Below are 23,025 nucleotides of genomic sequence, written 5' to 3'. Positions count from 1 at the left end.
TGGAATACCATCCAAAGAAGTGCGTAGGTCGGTCACATCTATGGATGCAACGCACACATATAGATCGATTCCGTTGCCGTGTTTGTGCGCGTAGCGTCTATAAGATACATGCTCTGGTTCTCTCTGGTGCTCCGGTTAAATGTCCAGTGAATCCCATAGATTCTAGTCAAAGAAAATTTTTTCTACAGGCGAATACATCTGCAAGCGTTCATCCCGCGACGACGATGACGGCTACAGTGTCCTAGGAGCCTTCGCATGCAGCTTTGACTACGCCGGGCTCCGCATCGACCAGGCGCTCCGACTGTACTTGGAGACCTTCCGTCTGCCCGGGGAGGCGCCACTAATCTTTTTGGTTATGGAGCGCTTCGCTGAACGTTGGCATGTGAGTTGACGCAATTGATCGCTAGATGGCGCTGTGCCGGTTGATGCGATTTCTACATCGCGCTAAAGGTATGTCGACGTGGAATCCATAAGTAGTAGATACCCGAATCTTACGGGTGATGTACTCGTATGTGAAATGTGAATTGAAGTTAGACCGACTCCAATCTAATGTCCAGTGTTTTATCGAATTCGTATTTTCATCTCACATTTCGTTTAATAAGTTGACCAATGCACGTTCAATCAAAAAATGGACAGGTGGAATTACCACCCTTAGTTATGATTGTAACGCGTCAGATTTCGGCCTACGGCTGAATCTTGGCGTCTAATCTGATCATCTTTTGCGAGTGAATCGTCAAATAATTTGTCTGCCTACGACCGAATCTTTGTTTCTGGCCAAGGTTTGAGCTTTATTTGACGGCCTGCAGCTGAACCTCTCGTTATCAGCATATGCTACGCTCCAAATCGCTAGAGACTCGTATTTTGGTCCTAATATATGCAAATCTCACTAACAAATGTCTCTCTTTTTTTGTGTCTGAACAAATCAAATTCCAATGGAATTGAAGGGATAATAGGTGTCTAGGATAAGAACTGTTAGGAGTTTCGTGTCATAGTTACCCATTTTTATATTACCCTATTTCCCTCCCCAGACCACAAACGGCGAGCCATTCGCCAACACCGACGCAGCCTTCCGCCTAGCCTACGCCGTCATCATGCTCAACATGGACCAACACAACCACAACGCCAAGAAACTCAACGTACCCATGACCGTTGAGGATTTCGTCAAGAACCTACGGGGCTGCAACGGGACTGGGGACTTCGATCAGTCCATGCTCGAAGCCATCTTCTATTCTATCAAGTAAATATAAGTCTTATTACCACAGTAATAGGGTCTATATCAACATGGACACAAACACAATGCTAAGAAACTCAACGTGTCAATGACCGTTGAGGATTTCGTCAAGAACCTACGAGGCTGCAATGGTACTGGGGACTTCGACCAGTCCATGCTCGAAGCCATCTTCTATTCTATCAAGTAAATATAAGTCTTATTACCACAGTAATAGGGTCTATATCAATATAGACACAACCACAATGCTAAGAAACTCAACGTGCCCTTGAACGTTGGGGATTTCGTCAAGAACTTACGAGGGTGCAACGGTACTGTGGACTTCGGTTAGTTCATGCTTGACGTTACATTCTATTCAAGTAAATAAAAATAAAAATATATATTATAGGACATTATTACACAAATTGACTAAGCCCCACAGTAAGCTCAATAAGGCTTGTGTTGTAGGTACCTAGACAACGATATATATATAATGTATTATAATTATAAATACTTAAATACATATAAACACCCATGACTCAGAAACAAATATCCGTGTTTATCACACAAATATATGCTCTTACCAGGGTTTGAACCCGGGACCATCAGCTTCATAGGCAGGGTCACTACCCACTAGGCCAGACCGGTCGTCAATATATGTCTTATTAGCGTAGATACAGATACAACGCCAAAAAAAAACCTTTTACTGACGGAGAATGCTCTTTCACTGAGATCAGCATACAAACTTTTTTTTTTTGCTCCTGCAAATCTTTTAGAGGCAATTTCCCATTAAAAAAAATCATACATGACAAAAGTCTTCACCATTTTCCTCGCGTTGTCACGGCCTTTTGCCACGACCCATTGGAACCTAGAGTCCGCTCGGTATCTAATAGAGGATATTACGCTAAACTGCGTAGAGGGCGCCACTACCACATTCTGAGGGCTTACCACGGAAATCGAAATTTCATTATCTGCCTCTCTATCACTCTTTCATATTCGGGCGATAAAGAGGCAAGATAACGAAATTTCGATTTTTGCGTTTTGCGGTAGACCTCTGTAAACAAACCGCTTTGATGTACTTCATAGTAAAAACTTCTCAAAAACCTGTTTAAGGCTTAGTATTAATAAGTTACTCTTTGGTTTATTTCATGTGATAGTGCTGCTCTCTGGCGGCAGAAAATTGTAGTAATACTCCCTATTTCAAGAATTGGCGTAGGATTTTACGAATGCTATTGCCATCTGACCTTCAACCAAGAAGGGAAACTAGGCTTAGTCCGGTTTCCTCACGATGTTTTCCTTCACCGAAAAACGGCTGGTAAATATGTGCATTCCCTAGAAGATGTAATATATTTGTTTAGTCAGTTCATCTAGTAAAGTCGTATTCTGATTTAACCAGGAACGAAGAGATGGTAATGCCCGCGGAGCGCGTGGGCCCCGTGCGCGACGCGTACCTCTGGCGCGTGTTACAGCGGCGCGGCAACACGCCCGCCGGCCGCTACCGCGCCGGACACGCCGCGCGCCTGCTGCCCGTCGCCGCGCCGCCACAGGTGTGTCCCACAGCATACACAGGCATTGTGAACAGATGGTAGTGCCCGCGGAGCGCGTGGGCCCCGTGCGCGACGCGTACCTCTGGCGCGTGTTACAGCGGCGCGGCAACACGCCCGCCGGCCGCTACCGCGCCGGACACGCCGCGCGCCTGCTGCCCGTCGCCGCGCCGCCACAGGTGTGTCCCACAGCATACACAGGCATTGTGAACAGATGGTAGTGCCCGCGGAGCGCGTGGGCCCCGTGCGCGACGCGTACCTCTGGCGCGTGTTACAGCGGCGCGGCAACACGCCCGCCGGCCGCTACCGCGCCGGACACGCCGCGCGCCTGCTGCCCGTCGCCGCGCCGCCACAGGTGTGTCCCACAGCATACACAGGCATTGTGAACAGATGGTAGTGCCCGCGGAGCGCGTGGGCCCCGTGCGCGACGCGTACCTCTGGCGCGTGTTACAGCGGCGCGGCAACACGCCCGCCGGCCGCTACCGCGCCGGACACGCCGCGCGCCTGCTGCCCGTCGCCGCGCCGCCACAGGTGTGTCCCACAGCATACACAGGCATTGTGAACAGATGGTAGTGCCCGCGGAGCGCGTGGGCCCCGTGCGCGACGCGTACCTCTGGCGCGTGTTACAGCGGCGCGGCAACACGCCCGCCGGCCGCTACCGCGCCGGACACGCCGCGCGCCTGCTGCCCGTCGCCGCGCCGCCACAGGTGTGTCCCACAGCATACACAGGCATTGTGAACAGATGGTAGTGCCCGCGGAGCGCGTGGGCCCCGTGCGCGACGCGTACCTCTGGCGCGTGTTACAGCGGCGCGGCAACACGCCCGCCGGCCGCTACCGCGCCGGACACGCCGCGCGCCTGCTGCCCGTCGCCGCGCCGCCACAGGTGTGTCCCACAGCATACACAGGCATTGTGAACAGATGGTAGTGCCCGCGGAGCGCGTGGGCCCCGTGCGCGACGCGTACCTCTGGCGCGTGTTACAGCGGCGCGGCAACACGCCCGCCGGCCGCTACCGCGCCGGACACGCCGCGCGCCTGCTGCCCGTCGCCGCGCCGCCACAGGTGTGTCCCACAGCATACACAGGCATTGTGAACAGATGGTAGTGCCCGCGGAGCGCGTGGGCCCCGTGCGCGACGCGTACCTCTGGCGCGTGTTACAGCGGCGCGGCAACACGCCCGCCGGCCGCTACCGCGCCGGACACGCCGCGCGCCTGCTGCCCGTCGCCGCGCCGCCACAGGTGTGTCCCACAGCATACACAGGCATTGTGAACAGATGGTAGTGCCCGCGGAGCGCGTGGGCCCCGTGCGCGACGCGTACCTCTGGCGCGTGTTACAGCGGCGCGGCAACACGCCCGCCGGCCGCTACCGCGCCGGACACGCCGCGCGCCTGCTGCCCGTCGCCGCGCCGCCACAGGTGTGTCCCACAGCATACACAGGCATTGTGAACAGATGGTAGTGCCCGCGGAGCGCGTGGGCCCCGTGCGCGACGCGTACCTCTGGCGCGTGTTACAGCGGCGCGGCAACACGCCCGCCGGCCGCTACCGCGCCGGACACGCCGCGCGCCTGCTGCCCGTCGCCGCGCCGCCACAGGTGTGTCCCACAGCATACACAGGCATTGTGAACAGATGGTAGTGCCCGCGGAGCGCGTGGGCCCCGTGCGCGACGCGTACCTCTGGCGCGTGTTACAGCGGCGCGGCAACACGCCCGCCGGCCGCTACCGCGCCGGACACGCCGCGCGCCTGCTGCCCGTCGCCGCGCCGCCACAGGTGTGTCCCACAGCATACACAGGCATTGTGAACAGATGGTAGTGCCCGCGGAGCGCGTGGGCCCCGTGCGCGACGCGTACCTCTGGCGCGTGTTACAGCGGCGCGGCAACACGCCCGCCGGCCGCTACCGCGCCGGACACGCCGCGCGCCTGCTGCCCGTCGCCGCGCCGCCACAGGTGTGTCCCACAGCATACACAGGCATTGTGAACAGATGGTAGTGCCCGCGGAGCGCGTGGGCCCCGTGCGCGACGCGTACCTCTGGCGCGTGTTACAGCGGCGCGGCAACACGCCCGCCGGCCGCTACCGCGCCGGACACGCCGCGCGCCTGCTGCCCGTCGCCGCGCCGCCACAGGTGTGTCCCACAGCATACACAGGCATTGTGAACAGATGGTAGTGCCCGCGGAGCGCGTGGGCCCCGTGCGCGACGCGTACCTCTGGCGCGTGTTACAGCGGCGCGGCAACACGCCCGCCGGCCGCTACCGCGCCGGACACGCCGCGCGCCTGCTGCCCGTCGCCGCGCCGCCACAGGTGTGTCCCACAGCATACACAGGCATTGTGAACAGATGGTAGTGCCCGCGGAGCGCGTGGGCCCCGTGCGCGACGCGTACCTCTGGCGCGTGTTACAGCGGCGCGGCAACACGCCCGCCGGCCGCTACCGCGCCGGACACGCCGCGCGCCTGCTGCCCGTCGCCGCGCCGCCACAGGTGTGTCCCACAGCATACACAGGCATTGTGAACAGATGGTAGTGCCCGCGGAGCGCGTGGGCCCCGTGCGCGACGCGTACCTCTGGCGCGTGTTACAGCGGCGCGGCAACACGCCCGCCGGCCGCTACCGCGCCGGACACGCCGCGCGCCTGCTGCCCGTCGCCGCGCCGCCACAGGTGTGTGGGAAATATACTTGCGCAAAACTAACTGGCGACCGAGATCATAATGCTATCTCCTTTATCCTGGTGTATGAGTATATCTCGTTATTATTGTAATTACACAAACCCATTCTGTTAGATGTGTACCTACTATTTAAATAGTGTTATGTTTTATCTCTTTAAATTAAAGAACGTAAAACCACCCAAATATATTTGTGTGAAAATCCGGCCCTGTTTTTTACCTGCTCCTCGAGAATCATAACATTGCTTCCTTGGCGCTAGCTAGCCGTGCGCTCGCATTACCAGTGCAAGCGAGGTCTTCGAATACGTATCTTTGTTTCGGATCGCAGTGTCACAAGTTAAGCTGGTTTGAGAGCGTTTAGTCGCCTACCTTAGACGCACCAATAGAGATCAGACAGCTATTCTGTTAGAATTCTGTATTAGTTCATAATGAATCTTATTCCGTGCTCAATAGAGTAGTAATTCAATAAACGCTACCTATGCGGCTTGACCATTTTTTCATAGTGGCACGCGCCTTTGCGGTTTTTAAACAATAGATAAGACGATAATCCGTAGAAGCTCACGGAGGAAAATAGAAACTATATGGGCATTGTGAATTTCATCTCGCTTTGTGTGGTAGGGCACAGCCATTGGATGTCATTCCAGATCTAGAGCAGAGCCCAACTGGGGAAGTACCTCCACCTTACAGAAAACCGCAGCCAAATAACACTAGACCCTACTCATAGTGTTGTGTTCCTGCCGGTAAGTAAGGTTGCCAGAGCTCAACGAGGGGGGGGGGGGGGGGGGTTTAGGGTCGGCAACGCGCATGTAACTCCTCTGGAGTTGCAGGCGTACATAGGCTACGGAGACTGCTTAACATCAGGCGGGCCGTGTATGCTTGTTTGACACCGACGTAGTATAAAAAAAAAATTTTTTTTTAGTTTTTAGGAGAAAATAATACCCCATAATTTTTACTTCTTTAGTTTGACATAATGGAATGAAAAATGTATGGATAAGTTGAAGGAAATGCCCAGTTCTGACCGTCAAATTCTTTTCAGATAACAGCGCTCTCAGCAGCCTTCGAGCGCTCATCGCCCCCCACCGCCGACGACATCCTGACCAACAACCTCCACAACGCCGCCATACTAGCGCTCTGCGGCCTCGAGCGCTGCGCCGCGCTGCTGTCGCGCCTGCCGCCGGCCCCGCCCACTCTGACAGTCGACACGCTGTTGCTGACGCTGTGTAAATTCACCGCGCTGCTGCCGCCGCAGCCGCAGATGCATCATCAGGCTATAGGTGACACACAACACTTGCATACAGGGGAGAGGGGCACACACACGAGGGAGGGAGCAAAACAAGTGTCTACACACTGCGCTATCTATGCCCGCAGGGCATAGATGGTCGCAGCCAGTTAGACGCGAACAAATAGAGTCAGTAATAGAGAGATACAAAGACACGTCAGACTATCTCTCTATAACAGACTGCTAGAGCATATCGTATTTGTGCCGATGTGTGTTTGCTTGTGAACTCCGCCATACTAGCGCTCTGCGGCCTCGAGCGCTGCGCCGCGCTGCTGTCGCGCCTGCCGCCGGCCCCGCCCACTCTGACAGTCGACACGCTGTTGCTGACGCTGTGTAAATTCACCTCGCTGCTGCCGCCGCAGCCGCAGATGCATCATCAGGCTATAGGTGACACACAACACTTGCATACAGGGGAGAGGGGCACACACACGAGGGAGGGAGCAAAACAAGTGTCTACACACTGCGCTATCTATGCCCGCAGGGCATAGATGGTCGCAGCCAGTTAGACGCGAACAAATAGAGTCAGTAATAGAGAGATACAAAGACACGTCAGACTATCTCTCTATAACAGAATGCTAGAGCATATCGTATTTGTGCCGGTGTGTGTTTGCTTGTGAACGCCGCCATACTAGCGCTCTGCGGCCTCGAGCGGTGCGCCGCGCTGCTGTCGCGCCTGCCGCCGGCCCCGCCCACTCTGACAGTCGACACGCTGTTGCTGACGCTGTGTAAATTCACCTCGCTGCTGCCGCCGCAGCCGCAGATGCATCATCAGGCTATAGGTGACACACAACACTTGCATACAGGGGAGAGGGGCACACACACGAGGGAGGGAGCAAAACAAGTGTCTACACACTGCGCTATCTATGCCCGCAGGGCATAGATGGTCGCAGCCAGTTAGACGCGAACAAATAGAGTCAGTAATAGAGAGATACAAAGACACGTCAGACTATCTCTCTATAACAGACTGCTAGAGCATATCGTATTTGTGCCGGTGTGTGTTTGCTTGTGAACGCCGCCATACTAGCGCTCTGCGGCATCGAGCGCTGCGCCGCGCTGCTGTCGCGCCTGCCGCCGGCCCCGCCCACTCTGACAGTCGACACGCTGTTGCTGACGCTGTGTAAATTCACCGCGCTGCTGCCGCCGCAGCCGCAGATGCATCATCAGGCTATAGGTGACACACAACACTTGCACACAGGAGAGGCTAGGCACACACGAGGGAGGGAGCAAAACAAGTGCTTACACACTACCTACGCCTTTTCATGTTTCTCTGGTTTGTATACATTTTCTATTTTTTGTTTGTCAAATATCAAACATTTATTCAGCAAATAGGCCACAGGGGCATATTTACATGTCAATTTTTACACACAATAAAAATTACAAAATATAATTACAAATATGCAATCGATAAAATAATATATGCTTATAAAATAAAATAAATAAATAATTAAAAGACAAGAAATTTGTCAAAAAAAAATAATAGAAATAATTTATTGTCTTATAGGAATAAATTATTTCTATTCTATTTGTGCTCATTCATGCTCATATTGTAAAATGAGTGCTTAGAGCGCACATAGAGAGAGATAGATAGAGTCAGCCAAAGTGAGACAGAATGAATCAGTTAGAGAAAAGTAGATACGATTCGTTAGAGAGAGACAGACAGTTTGATGTATAAGGTGCAGGGGAGAGTGGGCGCACACACGAGGGAGGATCCGAAACTAGTGCCCACACACTGCGCCGCAATTTGTTAGTCAGAGAGAGACATATAGTCAGTTAGAGACAGACCGAATTACGAATATGTATCAACAAACAAAAATAATTAAGATTATAGAAAAATAATACAAAATTATTTAAAGAAATATTCTCGGAAATTCTCTTCCATTGGAATATTCTCGATAAAGTGTGGAAATTCTCAAGAGAAGGAATCCGAGCTCGTCGTTAGCGAGAATGATCTTATTGGCACAACACTAGCAGTGGGTAGTCAACATGTTAAACAGCGAATGAATCTTCTTGTAAGGTCTTTTGAGATTGGTTTGCAATTGTTTTTTAATATAGTATTTTGAATACTTTCTCAACTAACTTTTCTTTTGCGTCTTCACAGGAGTAACACTAGGGCAGTCAACGAAGGCCCAACTAGCTCTGCGCCGCGCATGCGCCGTGGCCGCGCGCCACGCCGACTGCGTGCGCGACGCGTGGCGACATCTGTTGGAGATCGTGCACACTTTGTACCTGGGGAGACTGCTGCCTAAGGTATTTAGCCCCATGTGTATTATAATGTACATTCGAACTAGCTTAGTGTAAGTGGAGGCTGGAGATGGGCGTGTAGCGGAGCGGGGCGTGCGGCGTGCATGTTAAAATGCAAACGTATAGGAGCGGCCGCAGTGCACGCTGCTCACGTCACCTGTGAGCCCGACGCCACGCTGCACGCCCCGCCGAACGCTCCGCTTCGACTCGGGCCTTAGAGCGTTATCACATATTCCGATCCGATATCGGATGTATATACAATACGGATCCTACAATAGACAAGGACAAACAATACAAAAATATACATAAGTCTATCCCTTTCGGTCATTTCAGATCACGCACACTACTAGAAATATATTGCTACACATGCACGCATACAAACAAAAATTAACGTCCGACATAGCTAAAGATATATAATAGTACATTACGATACAAGTGCGAAAAATAGGAAATTCGAAACGAGTGGCGATAAATTAAAACACGACCGAAGGGAGTGTTTTAAATCGACACGAGTTGCGAATTACCTATTCGCACATGTATCGTACAACGTTTTACAGTACATATGGCCCTTTAAATGTTCGACACAGTAACGTAATATGCTACTTCTCGCACTAGTGCTATAAAGTAGCCCCATATGTACTGTAATATAAGATTATCCCGTTCGGTCATTTCCCCCCACCGCTCATGCCTGATCTAGTGATACTAGATTCATGATAAAAATTTAATGCCTGTTTTTTTGCAGTGCCTCGTGGAAGCAGAGGACTACATGTCGTCCACTGGAACTGTGTCTCTAATTCGTGATGTCAACAGAGGATCAGAAGCGGGTCTACTCTCTAGTCTATACTCCTACATAGCGTTGGGAGAAACAGGTTGGTAGACATTTTACAGTACATATGGCGCTACTTTACCGCACTAGTGCGATAATTAGCACATTACGTAACTATGTCGAAAATTTAATGGGCCATATGTACTGTAAAACGTTGTACGAAACACACTCTCGTATCGATTTATAATTTCCTATTTTTCGCACTTGCATTGCAATGCACTAAAACACATTTGTATGATTATTGCAATAGGGTAAAAAACTTAAGGTATAACAAAACATCTCATTCACAAACGAAAGGTATACTCTTTGTATAAAATATGTATTACCCATGCACGACTTTATTGCCCATATATTAACCTTTTGACCGCCAAAGACGTCATATGACGCGCGCGGCTACAGCCCAATATCTACCTTCATGCGTACCGACAAGGTTCACGATTACGCGCCGCGTGCGATAGGCGTTGCGTTCAAAGGGTTAAGGTAGTGTATACATATTTTTGGCCCTTTTTTCGTATCGATATTTTCAGACGTGACTGTACAAAACGAGGTTTTTGGCTGAGATAATAGCAACGTTTCCTGGTGGTAATTTTTGGCAAACTACTCGTAGTCATAGCCCAGCGGGCTTAAAATGGTCGTTTACAAGCTTTTATTTAGTTTCCTGTCCTGCCTGTGTGTGGATCTTTAACCGAATCTTGCACGTAAAATTTGACTTAGTTACAGATGAAACTGAAAATATTGCAGTCGGTTGACATATTATGGTACCATCGAGCTGATCTGATGACGGAGGCAGGAGGTGGCCGCAACAACTCTGTGATGAAACACCGCAACCTAGTTGTGTTTGGGGTTTTTAGAATTGGGTACTTGACACATGTTGAATATTATAACAACATTTAGTTAAATGGATAGCAAATGACCCATTCATTATACTAATAATGGAATTTAAAAAATAATTTTGAGATTATAAAAAATACAAGGCACCAAAGTCTCAAAAAATTTTTTTTTTTTGTGATTCAAAAATAGAAAAGAAAATGGTACCATTCGATTCCTTGCATTTTATTCTAAAATAAATTGTATCAACTATACACATAAACGCAATATTTCAGGGTCAAAATGGCAATTTCCTTGATCTTTCATACATTTAGGACAGACTTATATAATGTGACGTCACATCACCTTATCATTTTGTTAGATGCGTTTCAATCGTCGAGTGCGAGCGTCGGACTTTAAACTCTCATTTCTGACCTTTGTGTTGCTTAAATGCCATTAGTCCTATATAGACATTTGATCCTCAGGAAAATCAAGATCGTTTGACATTAATTACAAAAAACAGTCAAGTAGCCAATTGTCTCGATGAGTAGTTTTAGTAGATTAGTTGCCTGTGGTAAGAAAAGTACAGTCGGCTATAAAAGCTTGTACCAAAAATGAAGTTTCTACCGAAACGTAATATTTACTACAGGAATGCGCGCCCCCACGCCACACGAGAAGGCGTTAATAGATGCAGCGACGGAGTGTGTAGAAAAATGCAATCTTCCCGGCCTGCTCATAACGGAAACCAAGTTCCTGCAGCTAGAAAGTTTACAGGTAAGCTTGCAAGCGTTTATTTGACCGTCTAAGTTTTTGTATTTCGATTTTCGTGTTAGTCAATTCGTCGAGAATGTCGAGATCTTCGTTTTTAAAACGCTTTTATTAGGTCGACCTGTATGTAACTATGTAATGGAATCTAAGGTAACTAATTTAACCATCTTCCAAGGATCGTAGCGTCATGAAAATTAGCAGCTGTAGGTATGTAGTTCTGATGACAATACAATAATATGGTACTATCGAACTGATCTGATGATGGAGCCGGAAGATATGAACTGGAAATTCAGGATGGAACATCGTATCATAGCTGTGTTTGGATTTGTTAGAAAAGTCTTGTAATTAATTTTTACCACGATTAGGTTTCAAGGTCTGATGATGAAGCCGGAAGATAGGCACTGGCATTCCATAATGGAATATCGTATCATAGTCGTGTTTGCACTTGTGAGAAAGGTCACGTAATTGACTTTGAACACGATCAGGAAAAGCGTGTTTTTCTAGTGTTTTTTAAACTATACATTTATTTATGACATAAAAATACATTGTATGTTCTCCGATTTCTCGAATACGGCTACGCGTTTGTTCGTAGTGTCACATTGTCATCAGGTAGGCACCTGATTAGAGGATCTTGGAATATGAAGGGGAACTTTTTAAGCAGGGCCCGTACATGTCATGCCGTTGAAGGAAAAATTACGCCACTCTGCATAGAGTATGATTAAAAAAAGACACTTCTTGACAATTAATCGTTTGTCAACCTCTTTAGTTAACTGATATACATAGATACTTGACAAGCGGTACAGAATAATATATTGTTAGTTTATTTAATAATAAGTACATATCTTTGATATTTAATAGTAGATCACACTAGCGTCTTGAGTGTCGGCGTGTAGTAAGCGCTATGCAAAATGACGTCGCAGCGCAGTGGCGCCAACGTTGCGTCGAGCAGCAGCCATAGAGTTGCCTAGACGCCGACGCTCGGGAGACGCTAGTGTGTCGTGGCCCTGAAAGCTTTTTTAACAGTGACATGTTGACAGGAATTGGTCCGCGCCATGGTGACAGTGGGCGGTCCGCCAGACGCCGAGGCGTTACAAGCGAACCCGCAAGCGGAAGACGTGACCATCTTCTTCTTGGAGTTATTAGGACACACGCTTATTCAAAACAGGTACCTAAACTTGACACACGCTTATACAACACAGGTACCTAAACTTGACACACGCTTATACAAAACAGGTACCTAAACTTGACACACGCTTATACAAAACAGGTACCTAAACTTGACACACGCTTATACAGAATAGGTACCTAAACTTGACACACGCTTATACAAAACAGGTACCTAAACTTGACACACGCTTATACAAAACAGGTACCTAAACCTGACACACGCTTATGCAAAACTGGTACTTAAACTTGACACGCATATACAAACTAGGTACCTAAACGTGACACGGGTAGATTTCCAAGCTATGGCCAAAGACCTACTTAAGTTTGCATATACCAATCAATTCAGACGATACTATCGTGGCCGATTAGTTTATGGGTTATGGTAACAATGAAGCGAAGCGAATAAACAACAGTTTAAATCTAACAACGGTGACTGGAGACCTGTGTTATTTATTTTTTGTTGTAATGTGTCTCCATTTTTTTTATTTTTTTATGATAAAACGTACAAATTAAATGTAAAAATATATTTACGCAATTGCAGCGCCGAGTCTTGGGACAGGTATGAAAATGATTACAGTAAAAATCTATGTCTAAGATCTGTTAATTTGGTACCTTTTGAGTTTGTAAAACCCGCATAATCTAGTAACTTTATACATTTAGCGTTTGCGTCAAGTAACTGTAAGTTCTGATTTTTTGCAGACTTGTTTATGATGTTGGATGAATAAGTTGAATAACCCAAGTTTGTGACCTCGAGCGCCGAACGCAATTTTGTCAAAAATCTAAAAATTATCTCGGACACTAATAGATCTACAGGGATAATTATAGTCTCGTGCTGTGGCTAATTTAGTCTTTAAAAACGCCATGAGAAGGTACTTTAAAAACTAGTGCTTTAGGGTTATAATTGCCCAATTCTAAAAAAACCGAAATTTTCGCGATTTTTCGATTTTTGACAAAGTCGCGTTCGGTGTTCGAGGTCACAAACTGGGATTATTTACTGGGCCAACATCAGAAACAAGTCAGCAAAAAATTATAGTTATCGGATTTGACGCAAAAGAACCCTGTACTTTCAGGCGACATAGTTACTATATTTACTTGTTAAAATGTCAAGTGGACCTTGCTTAAAACCAAAATTTTTGCTAGCTCTCTTAACACTTGGACTACTTTACGTCTTTGTCCCACATCGCATAACAATTGAAAGTGACTTTGTAATGTCACTTTCAATTGTTTACTGTATTCTCGCACAACAAATGACTAGAAATTGATTTTCCAATCACTATTTTAGTGTCATGCGGACCGTCAGTACGGATCGCTCCGAACCAATATGTATTAAGTTTAGGGAGCGTTTTAGAGTAATGCGGACGTGTCCGTCCGGACGACCGTCTGCAATGAGCGTTTTAGTATCGCGCGGAGCGCACGCGTCGGCGCAGTACAATCATGGCGAGTCCTGAATATCGCGATGCTGACGAGTTGAAAGGTCGATGAATCCACTATACAAAAACGAATACGTGAGAAATAAAGCTTGGGAGGACGTCACTGATGTCTTCTTTGAAAACATTGCAGAAGAAAAAGCATGGCGCGCGTATGTATCCCAAACTACAGCCAAATAACACTAGACCCGGTGAGTGAGGTTGCTAGAGCTCAAAGAGGGGGAGGTTTAGAGTTGCCAACGCGCATGTTACTCCTCTGGAGTTGCAGATGTACATAGGCTACGGCGACTGCTTACTATCAGGCGAGCCGTATGTTTGTCTGCCACCGACGTAGTTTAAAAAAAAAAGTACTCTGCGGTGGTCAGGACGATACTAAAACGACATACGCGGACGGTCCGCGTGACACTAGCCAGCCTACAATATTCGCTGAACGTGAACAGGGACCGCGCGCTGGAAGTGTGGCCCGTGGCGTCGGCGCACTTCTCGCTGGTGCTGGCGTGGGCGGCGCGGCGCGCGGCGCCGACGCCGGGCCGCGCGCTGACGGCGCTGCTGCGCACGTGCGCGCGCCTCATGCGCTCCGAGCTGTGCTGCGCGCGCGCGCTGCGGCACCTGCACACGCTGTTCCAGCTGCCGCACACCATCTTCATGAGGCACGCTGCCGTCGTGAGTTATTTATTATTTTACATCTCTCCTATTCGGAAAGTTCACCTCTCATAGGCTGATAGGTGGGTGGAAAATTGCATTTCCCACCGGTGGAAAGTATTTTTTTTTACTTCGAGCAACGGCTAACAGCCATATATGCTATATTATTCAGTTAAAAGCTCTCATATTAGCTTTCGCATTTTCAGACCAAGTTTTATCGAAATTAAACTAAGGTTGAATTGAAATAAAATAATGCATTGCATTATTAAAAATTATACTACTAGTATTTAATATTTAAATGTATGATATATATATATATATATATATATATATATATAAAATCAATGTAAATGACGATGAATGTTTAAAATATTATCATTACATTACATTAATTCATTTTTTTGAAGTTTCACTTTTTTGAAGGCGTGTATACATTAAGGTCGTTCAGACAAATCCTAGTTAAAGATGGATTGTCTAAAGTTTTAGATTTTTTTTTCGATCAAATATGTAAATGGCGTTAATTCCAGTCATAACCTATATTTCTTGTGTTTGACTTTCCACATAGTCGATTCAAAAAATGAAAAGTAGAGTGTTTAACTCGGGTAAAAATAAACATCTCACCTGTGAACTAAAATACCTCAGGTGATATGGTTCACTTTCTACCCTTGGTTAACAATCTACTATTTATGTGCCGTTAACGCACAATATTGTGTTTGAATATTTTTTACATGCATGTACATTACAGTACAATATATAAGGTACATACACTAAACATTACAAATAACATATAGGAATAGTTTAGTTATGTCAGCTCATATTTACTTGACGACCAGTTTGGCCTAGTGGATAGTGACCCTGCCTACGAAGCCGATGGTCCCGGGTTCAAATCCTGGTAAGGGCATTTATTCATAAGATGAGCATGGATATTTGTTCCTGAGTCATGGGTGTTTTCTATGTATTTAAGTATTTATAAATATTTATATATTATATATATCGTTGTCTAAGTACCCTCAACACAAGCCTTATTGAGCTTACTGTGGGACTTAGTCAATTTGTGTACTGATGTCCTATAATATTTATTTAGGTGCGCTTGTACCGCGATATGAAGCTTTATAACTTTACGTAGCAACGGGACGCCGGTTCCGCCCGATCCATTGTACAGTTGACTAGTATTCTTGAATATACGGAGTCAAATATAAAAGTGATTATTATTCAACACCAAATAAGTCACCCTAGCCACTACATGTATAGAAGCCCGATATGGGGACCGTGCGTGTCAGATGGTCTGCCATCTTGTCGCCTGAATCGGAATCATAAACATTTACACATCACGTGTTTTCTTGTGCATAGTAGGTTCTGCCATCTTGTGGGCTACATCGGAACAATAAACATCAAATTTACGCCTCGCGTCTAAAATCTGACGGCTCCTGTGCTGCCTCCTACAGTTCATGCACGCTCCCTATATTTGTAAAAACACTAGTGTCAAAAAGCTATACACTAAAAATTACAAACATCACTAAATATCAAAACTTGATTAGTGTATACTATTCAATTCAATTCAATGTTTTATTTCAGGCTTAAAATTATAAAATAACAGCCGTCACTAGATGTCAAAAACCCATACCTTAATACCTACCAGCCATAGAACTATATTCTATCATTACTTGCAGATATCGTGCGGCCTGTACGAGCTGGTGAAAACGTCCGCCCAAAACGTCCACACCGCGGAGGAGTGGGAAATTGTGTTCTCTCTCCTCTGTGCCGCCGGTGCTGGCGCTTGGCCCGCGCACATAGCCCCCTCTGCTAATAACACTGGTAAATACATCCTACACATTAGCTGTTTTTAGCAATTGACGTTTTGTAGTGAAAAAAAAAAGAGCTAAACGTCCACACCGAATAAGAATGGACCCAAAAAAAGAAAAAGAAAGAGAGGCCCCAGCAAATGCTTACTATATGTTTGTATATAGATAATAAAGATATTTTTCATTTTTTTTTTTTTTTTCATGGAAGATTCAATGAATTATTTCCAACGCAAGATACGAAAATTGAAGCGCTTACCTTGTGACAAATTGTACACGTTGCCTTTAGTCGCTCATGGGCAAGCGAGAAATGTGCACGCGCTTTCGCGCTCACCGAAAGAGAAAGAGACAAGCTCTTATTTAACAACGAGTATGACAAAGATGAATGGAATGCGAAAATTAATCAAAAATAACAGATTTCTTCGTAGTTGGTTTATTTATCTCATGTACTTATAAAATTTTCACACAGTTAAAATATAGGTACTTACCTTTCAGCTTGTACTATTTATCGTAAAATGATTATTTATTGTAATAATAATAATAATTAGAATCGAACAGAATATAAATTACAATGATAATTGAAAATTAATATTCAACAAAACAAAACAATGCACATATGAGAAAAACGTCAAAATATCACAACGTAGGTACAGAAATAAATATGGAAGTATTTTTTGTGCTCCTTATGTATGGGTATAACCTATCTATATTATTATATCATTGGGAATATTTTGTTCTCTGCGCCGCCGGCGTTTTGTACAGTTTCACATAATAGTTAAAATTTTCCAGATCGGAATCCCTATAAGGGACATTTTATTATAAAATCAAAGAATCGTTAAACAGAAGTGGATCATTATGACATCATGATCCGTTCTACTAAATTCATAGTAACATAGTTTGTTTCGTAAAGAATAGCTGTTTTGATTAGTTAGGCAGCTAGACTGTTAGCAGATTTAACGGCTTGGCCACGACATTCCGCGACTGGCTTCGGCTAAGGCGACAACCATAGGTGGAAACGAAAGGTCCGAGGTTGGAGCGAGACACAGCGAAGGTCCGATCGCTGTCTCTCGCTCCGACCTATGGTTGACGCTTTACCCGAAGCCAGTCGCGCAATGTCGAAGCCAGTGCGTTAGCCGTTATAAAGCAGAGGGAATATATATCCCACGTGATTTTGAACTTTATTTCTAAGTGATAGGGTTCCATTTTGCATAATTTCTGCCACCCCTATGCCTTATAAAGAGCTAATCCCATTTTCTTATTTTCCAATTTGTATTGCAGCTTCGAGTCGGTCCGAAGGTTCAGAGGAAGAGGGAGAGAGACGGCCTACATCGGCCTCGTCTGATAGCGAATTGTCTCAATCGCCACGCGCTCACGGATGGATATTGGTGAATATTTTTATCTATTTATAAACCTTTTAAGTCTAAGAAGTCTAAATTTTCATAGAAACAAAGTTATGAAAGTTTAAATTTAGAATTATCTTTTCTGACTTCTTGTTATTCTGTCCTATCAGCCAGGGAATAACCTTAGCATGGTTTGTTAGAAAAAATGCCCCATATTGCGCCATATCCCTCTATCATGCTTGGCAGATGAGCCATTATCTAAAAGGCTATGAATATTTTAAAATCATTGTTAAACCGGGTATATTGTGAATTTATTTTGTTACCTTTATTTCCGTCGTTTCGACGCAGGTTTGCTGGTCGTGGTCGCGGATAACTGATGTCCCAACAATATGTCAAAACAGAGATTTGTGTAATTAAAGGAGTAGGCATCACAAACTTTGTGACGTCACTTTAACTTCATCAGTAACCCAGTTTTTATTATTCGCTGTGCACTTAAATAACGAGTTATCGGAACGATAATCATTTTTATTCGTTTAATTTTCTTTCCTAATCAGTTTTGGGTTTTGGGTTTAAATTACTAACATTTTTTTTATCAAAAATATTTTGATACATTTTTACTAATACCTAATTCGATTTGCCGATTTCTTTGAAAACAAAATTGACAAAAATGTGACGTCATACCAGGATGGAGGGGTTTGCCAAATGGGACCAAGTGTGACAAGGAGGGGGGAGATGTCAAAACAACCTAGAAATTCGTGTGACGTAATTAATGGATGACCCCATGTGTTCGCGATACGCGAGACCCGGTTTTAAATATGTTTTTAAATAAATTTAAAAGTGGAAAAACTACTGCCTTGGGTTAAGTTTTTTAAATTTATTCTAAGCTTCACACGCAGACGTTGCTGCTTATTAAAATTAAAGTTTTAAAATGTGTTCAAAACGCGAAAGTTATAAATGTTATAGGCGTATAATAACCACAAAATACCTTTTTTCGGATAGCATAAATGCTATGAAACCAGGGCTTAAACAGTTAGTCAGGACACCGTAACCATGGCAACCAGATACACATGTTTGGCAGATGACCCATTATCTAAAAGGCTTTTAATATTTTAAAAACATTGTATAACCGGGTATATTGCGAATTTATTTTGTTACCTTTATTTCCGACGTTTCGACGCAGGTTTGCTGGTCGTGGTCGCGGATAACTGATGTCCCAGCAGTATATCAAAATAGAGATTTGTGTTATTAAAGGAGTAGGTAGAATACCTAGAATACTTGAACAAAAAAATCAAATCATAGACAGCGCACTTCACTCTGTCAATAGCACCTAGGTTCTAAGCTACTCTAGCGCTACTCTGGAGAGATTTTGAACTATTATTTATAGCTGACCACTGGACACTTTTGCAACAGTTCCACCATAAGAGATGTCACTCTTAATTCCACACTCCATAAAACCAGGGCTTAAACAGTCAGGAGGACGTAACCATGGCAAACCAGACTGATTTACCCTTTTTTGGACAGGTAAAAAACGAAGCCACAACCCCCGACTCGGACTTGGACACAGACCAGCTGACGTTCCTACCATACAAGCGCGCAGCACTGGCGCGCTGCTGCGAGGCGCTCGCGCTCGTGGTGCGCGACGTGGCGCACGTGACGCCGCACAACTGCCGCGCCGCCGTGCGCGCTGTCAGGATATTCGCGCACGCTACTTTAACTAGAGGTAACTTGGCTATTCATTTATAAATAAATATAATAGGACATTATTACACAAATTGACTAAGTCCCACAGTAAGCTCAATAAGGCTTGTGTTGAGGGTACTTAGACAACGATATATATAATATATAAATATTTATAAATACTTAAATACATAGAAAACACCCATGACTCAGGAACAAATATCCATGCTCATCACACGAATAAATGCCCTTACCAGGATTTGAACCCGGGACCATCAGCTTCGTAGGCAGGGTCACTACCCACTAGGCCAAACCGGTCGTCGTTATATTGTATGATGGAAGGGACCATTGGCCCGGCTCGTACGGTCGCGTCTGAAAATATCGATACGAATAAAATTCCAAAAATATGTATACACGACGTTATGGCCACATATTAAGGTAGTGTATACATATTTTTGGCACATTTTTGTTGACTGTACCAATGAGTTCGGGACTTATGTACGAAATATCATTTGATATTTACCAGTCGCTTTTCGGCGAAGGAAAACATCTTGAGGAAGCCGGACTAATCCCAACAAGGCCTACTTTACCCTCTGGGTTGGAAGGTCAGATGGCAGTCACTTTCGTAAAAACTAGTGCCTACGACAAATCTTGGGATTACTTGCCAAGCGGACCCCAGGTTCCCATGAGCCACCCAAAAAGCCGGTATAGGGACCGTGCGCGATGGAGGGTCTGCCATCTTGTGGCCTGAATCGGAACCATAAGCATGTACATTTACACGTCACGTGTTTTCTTGTGCATAGTAGGTTCTGCCATCTTGTGGGCTACATCGGAACAATAAATATCACATTTACGCCTCGCGCCAAAAATCTGACGGCTCCTGTGCTGCCTCCTACAGTTCATGCACGCTCCCTATAACGCGAGGAAGATGATGATCTTAAACTAATTCTACGGATTCAACTCGTGTTTTACTCGCACTGTTAGTGCTTGAGAAAGGAGACCGAAACATGTTGCGCGAGTGATTAAAACACTAAGTGGAATCTTTGTTAAATTTTCATACGACTTCAAAATATACCGCGTGTATTTTTGATATAACCACAAACTTAAATGAGACATAGGTTTTGGTAGTTTAAAATGATTCTGAAAGAAAGTTTGAATTTACTTTTAACCACAACAACATAATTCATGTTTGAATAAATTTCGAGCGGCAATCTATATTGAATTTTTTTTTCAAGTATGCTAGGTATTGTAGCGCCACCTATTTAAGGTTTTTTGATGACACTTTTTGGTATATGGAGATTCCATTCCTTACCTCCACCGTCCATACTGTATTGTACATCGTAATCACTTGTGACTATGGAGTGTGGAATTAAAAGGAGTGAAATGTCTTATGGTAGAACTGTTGCAAAAGTGTCTAGCTGTCTGCTATAAATAATAGTTCCAAATCTCTCCAGAGTAGCGCTAGAGTAGCTAAGAACCTAGGCGTTATTGACGGAGTGAAGTGCGCTGTCTATGATTTAATTTGTTTAAGTATTCTAGGTATTGTAGCGCCACCTATTTAAGGTTTTTTGATGTCACTTTTTGGTACATGGAGATTTATTTCCTTACCTCCATCTTCCATAATTGTGACAGTTGTGACGCGTCATTAATGAGACGTTTTGAGTTAAAACAAAGTAGTGATAAATTGCTTGCTGAATTATTTTATATGGAAAAATAAAGGTCGTCCATTTTTTATAAAACCTATGAAAGTATGTTCATTAAAGATAAAGATAGTTTATTATTCAAGTAAGCATATTACAATGCGCTTGTGAACGTCAAATAAAGCTACGCCGGCTCTAACCCTACCCCTCTGACCCGAGAAAATTTAAATCCCCCCTCAATTGGAGGAGGGTATCCCGATATGGACCAGCAAGAAACTCTGCGGGACACATCTTTTCAAAACATTACATCTTATAATTAACATGCATTAAATAAGAAGAAAAAAAAATACAATTTAGATTACGATATAAATCATGCAATTACACACAGTAGCTACTTTTCTTTATAGAAATCTGATAAAATACAAATACAAATAGTTTATTTCCAAAAAAAAAAAATATTAGAGCAAGTTACAATTTATTCTGACCCTCACACTAGGCAAAGCCTGTCCCGTGAGGGAAATTATACGATTTACTTAAATATATTACATAAGCGGCTATTGGCAACCATGTTGAACAGAAAAAGAAAAAATAGAATAAGGAAATTAAAATTAATAAAGCTTAGTAATAGATAATACAAGCAGATAACTTATAAGAGAAGCTTATAAAGCCTAATTCTTATTTAGTGTCAGCACAGTGTGTGTGTGTGTGTGTGTGTGAGAGAGAGAGAGAGATTGTGTGTGTGATATATATATATATATATTAGGTCTTTCAGAAAACATATCGAATTCTTACAAAAGGAAAAGAAAAATAAAATTAATAAAGAAATGAGAATATACATTATATAAATCTGAAAGATTGCTATACCTACAAAAAATATTTGATGTGCTTTCTTACCTGAGCTGTGTCACCTATACAATAATTATACATATACACATAATACAATGATTTTAATTGCTACTTGTTTTTACAGTTTCTGGTTTGAACAATTATTCATGTTTGTCTGTCAAGTAGTCCTCGACTCTGTAATATGCCTTCAATATCAATGACTTTTTTAAGTAATTCTTAAGAGCTGGCAAGGGTAATCTTAAGGCATCGTCAGGTAACTTGTTATAAAAATGAATGCATTGTCCAACGAATGACTTCTGTACTTTGCGGACACGAAATTTTCTGATAGAAAGATTATTTTTATTTCTAGTGTTATAGTTATGGACATCTGAATTATTAGTGAAGGAGTCTAGATTCTTAATAACATAAATAATACTATCGATGTATTGGGAAGCTACAGTTTAAATATTAATTTCTTTGAAAAGTTCTCTTAATGATTCACGTGCTCTTAAGTTATATATAGAACGAATGTCTCTCTTTTGTACGACAAATATAGTCTGTATGTCAGCTGCTTTGCCCCAAACCAGAAGAAGAAGAAAGCCTAAACGAACTACCCTTTGATCATGCGGTCGTAATGCTGTTTTTGTTATTAGCCAAAAAACAGAAGAGCCGCGAAGGCAGGAAGCGGCCGAGCTCCGCTCGCCGCGGCAGCTACGAGGCCAGCAGCGAGGAAGAGGACGACACGCAGGACCAATACCACATGGTCAGTTTGCAGGTATGCATTACCCTTTAAACAGACCACTCTGCAGGTACATTCAAATTTCATTTTTGGTACAAGCCCTTCGCTGACTATAGTTTTCTTTCCACAAGCAACGAATACTCATTGAGACAATTCTAAAATCCCTAAACATTGGTTGCGTTTTTTTATCACCGAGTTACGGCCACCTCCTGTCTCCATCGTCAGGTCAGCTCGATGGTACCATAATATTGCATTGTCACCCGACTTACATATGTATGCCAATTTTCAGCTCAATCGAAAATCGGGAAGTGGGTAAAATTTAACTTCCAAAATTTGACTTACGCATACATACTAACAGAGGGCAAGTTAAATAAAAAGTTGTAAAAATATCGGCCAAGTAGAAACTGTCTTTTGCCGTTATTTATTGACTTAGACAACCAGCTGCAATAC

The 23,025-nt window shown here is 44.7% G+C and overlaps 1 protein-coding gene across 1 annotated transcript in view; it reads left to right on the top strand.

Moving 5' to 3' along the window:
• Positions 1–23,025, top strand: part of LOC133526427 (Golgi-specific brefeldin A-resistance guanine nucleotide exchange factor 1) — a 56,226-nt gene that overhangs the window by 20,015 nt on the left and 13,186 nt on the right. Inside the window, exons 12-24 of the mRNA XM_061863057.1 lie at positions 189–382; positions 1,029–1,237; positions 2,604–2,754; positions 6,435–6,672; positions 8,776–8,924; positions 9,661–9,787; positions 11,201–11,325; positions 12,357–12,484; positions 14,354–14,576; positions 16,226–16,370; positions 17,633–17,739; positions 19,216–19,414; positions 22,490–22,611. Of these exons, the coding sequence (XP_061719041.1) occupies positions 189–382; positions 1,029–1,237; positions 2,604–2,754; positions 6,435–6,672; positions 8,776–8,924; positions 9,661–9,787; positions 11,201–11,325; positions 12,357–12,484; positions 14,354–14,576; positions 16,226–16,370; positions 17,633–17,739; positions 19,216–19,414; positions 22,490–22,611 (2,117 nt within the window). The remainder of the gene's footprint in view (positions 1–188; positions 383–1,028; positions 1,238–2,603; positions 2,755–6,434; positions 6,673–8,775; positions 8,925–9,660; positions 9,788–11,200; positions 11,326–12,356; positions 12,485–14,353; positions 14,577–16,225; positions 16,371–17,632; positions 17,740–19,215; positions 19,415–22,489; positions 22,612–23,025) is intronic.

Source organism: Cydia pomonella, chromosome 16 (assembly GCF_033807575.1).
Source record: "Cydia pomonella isolate Wapato2018A chromosome 16, ilCydPomo1, whole genome shotgun sequence".
NCBI lineage: Eukaryota > Metazoa > Arthropoda > Insecta > Lepidoptera > Tortricidae > Cydia > Cydia pomonella.
This window is presented reverse-complemented; position numbering and strand designations above follow the sequence as displayed.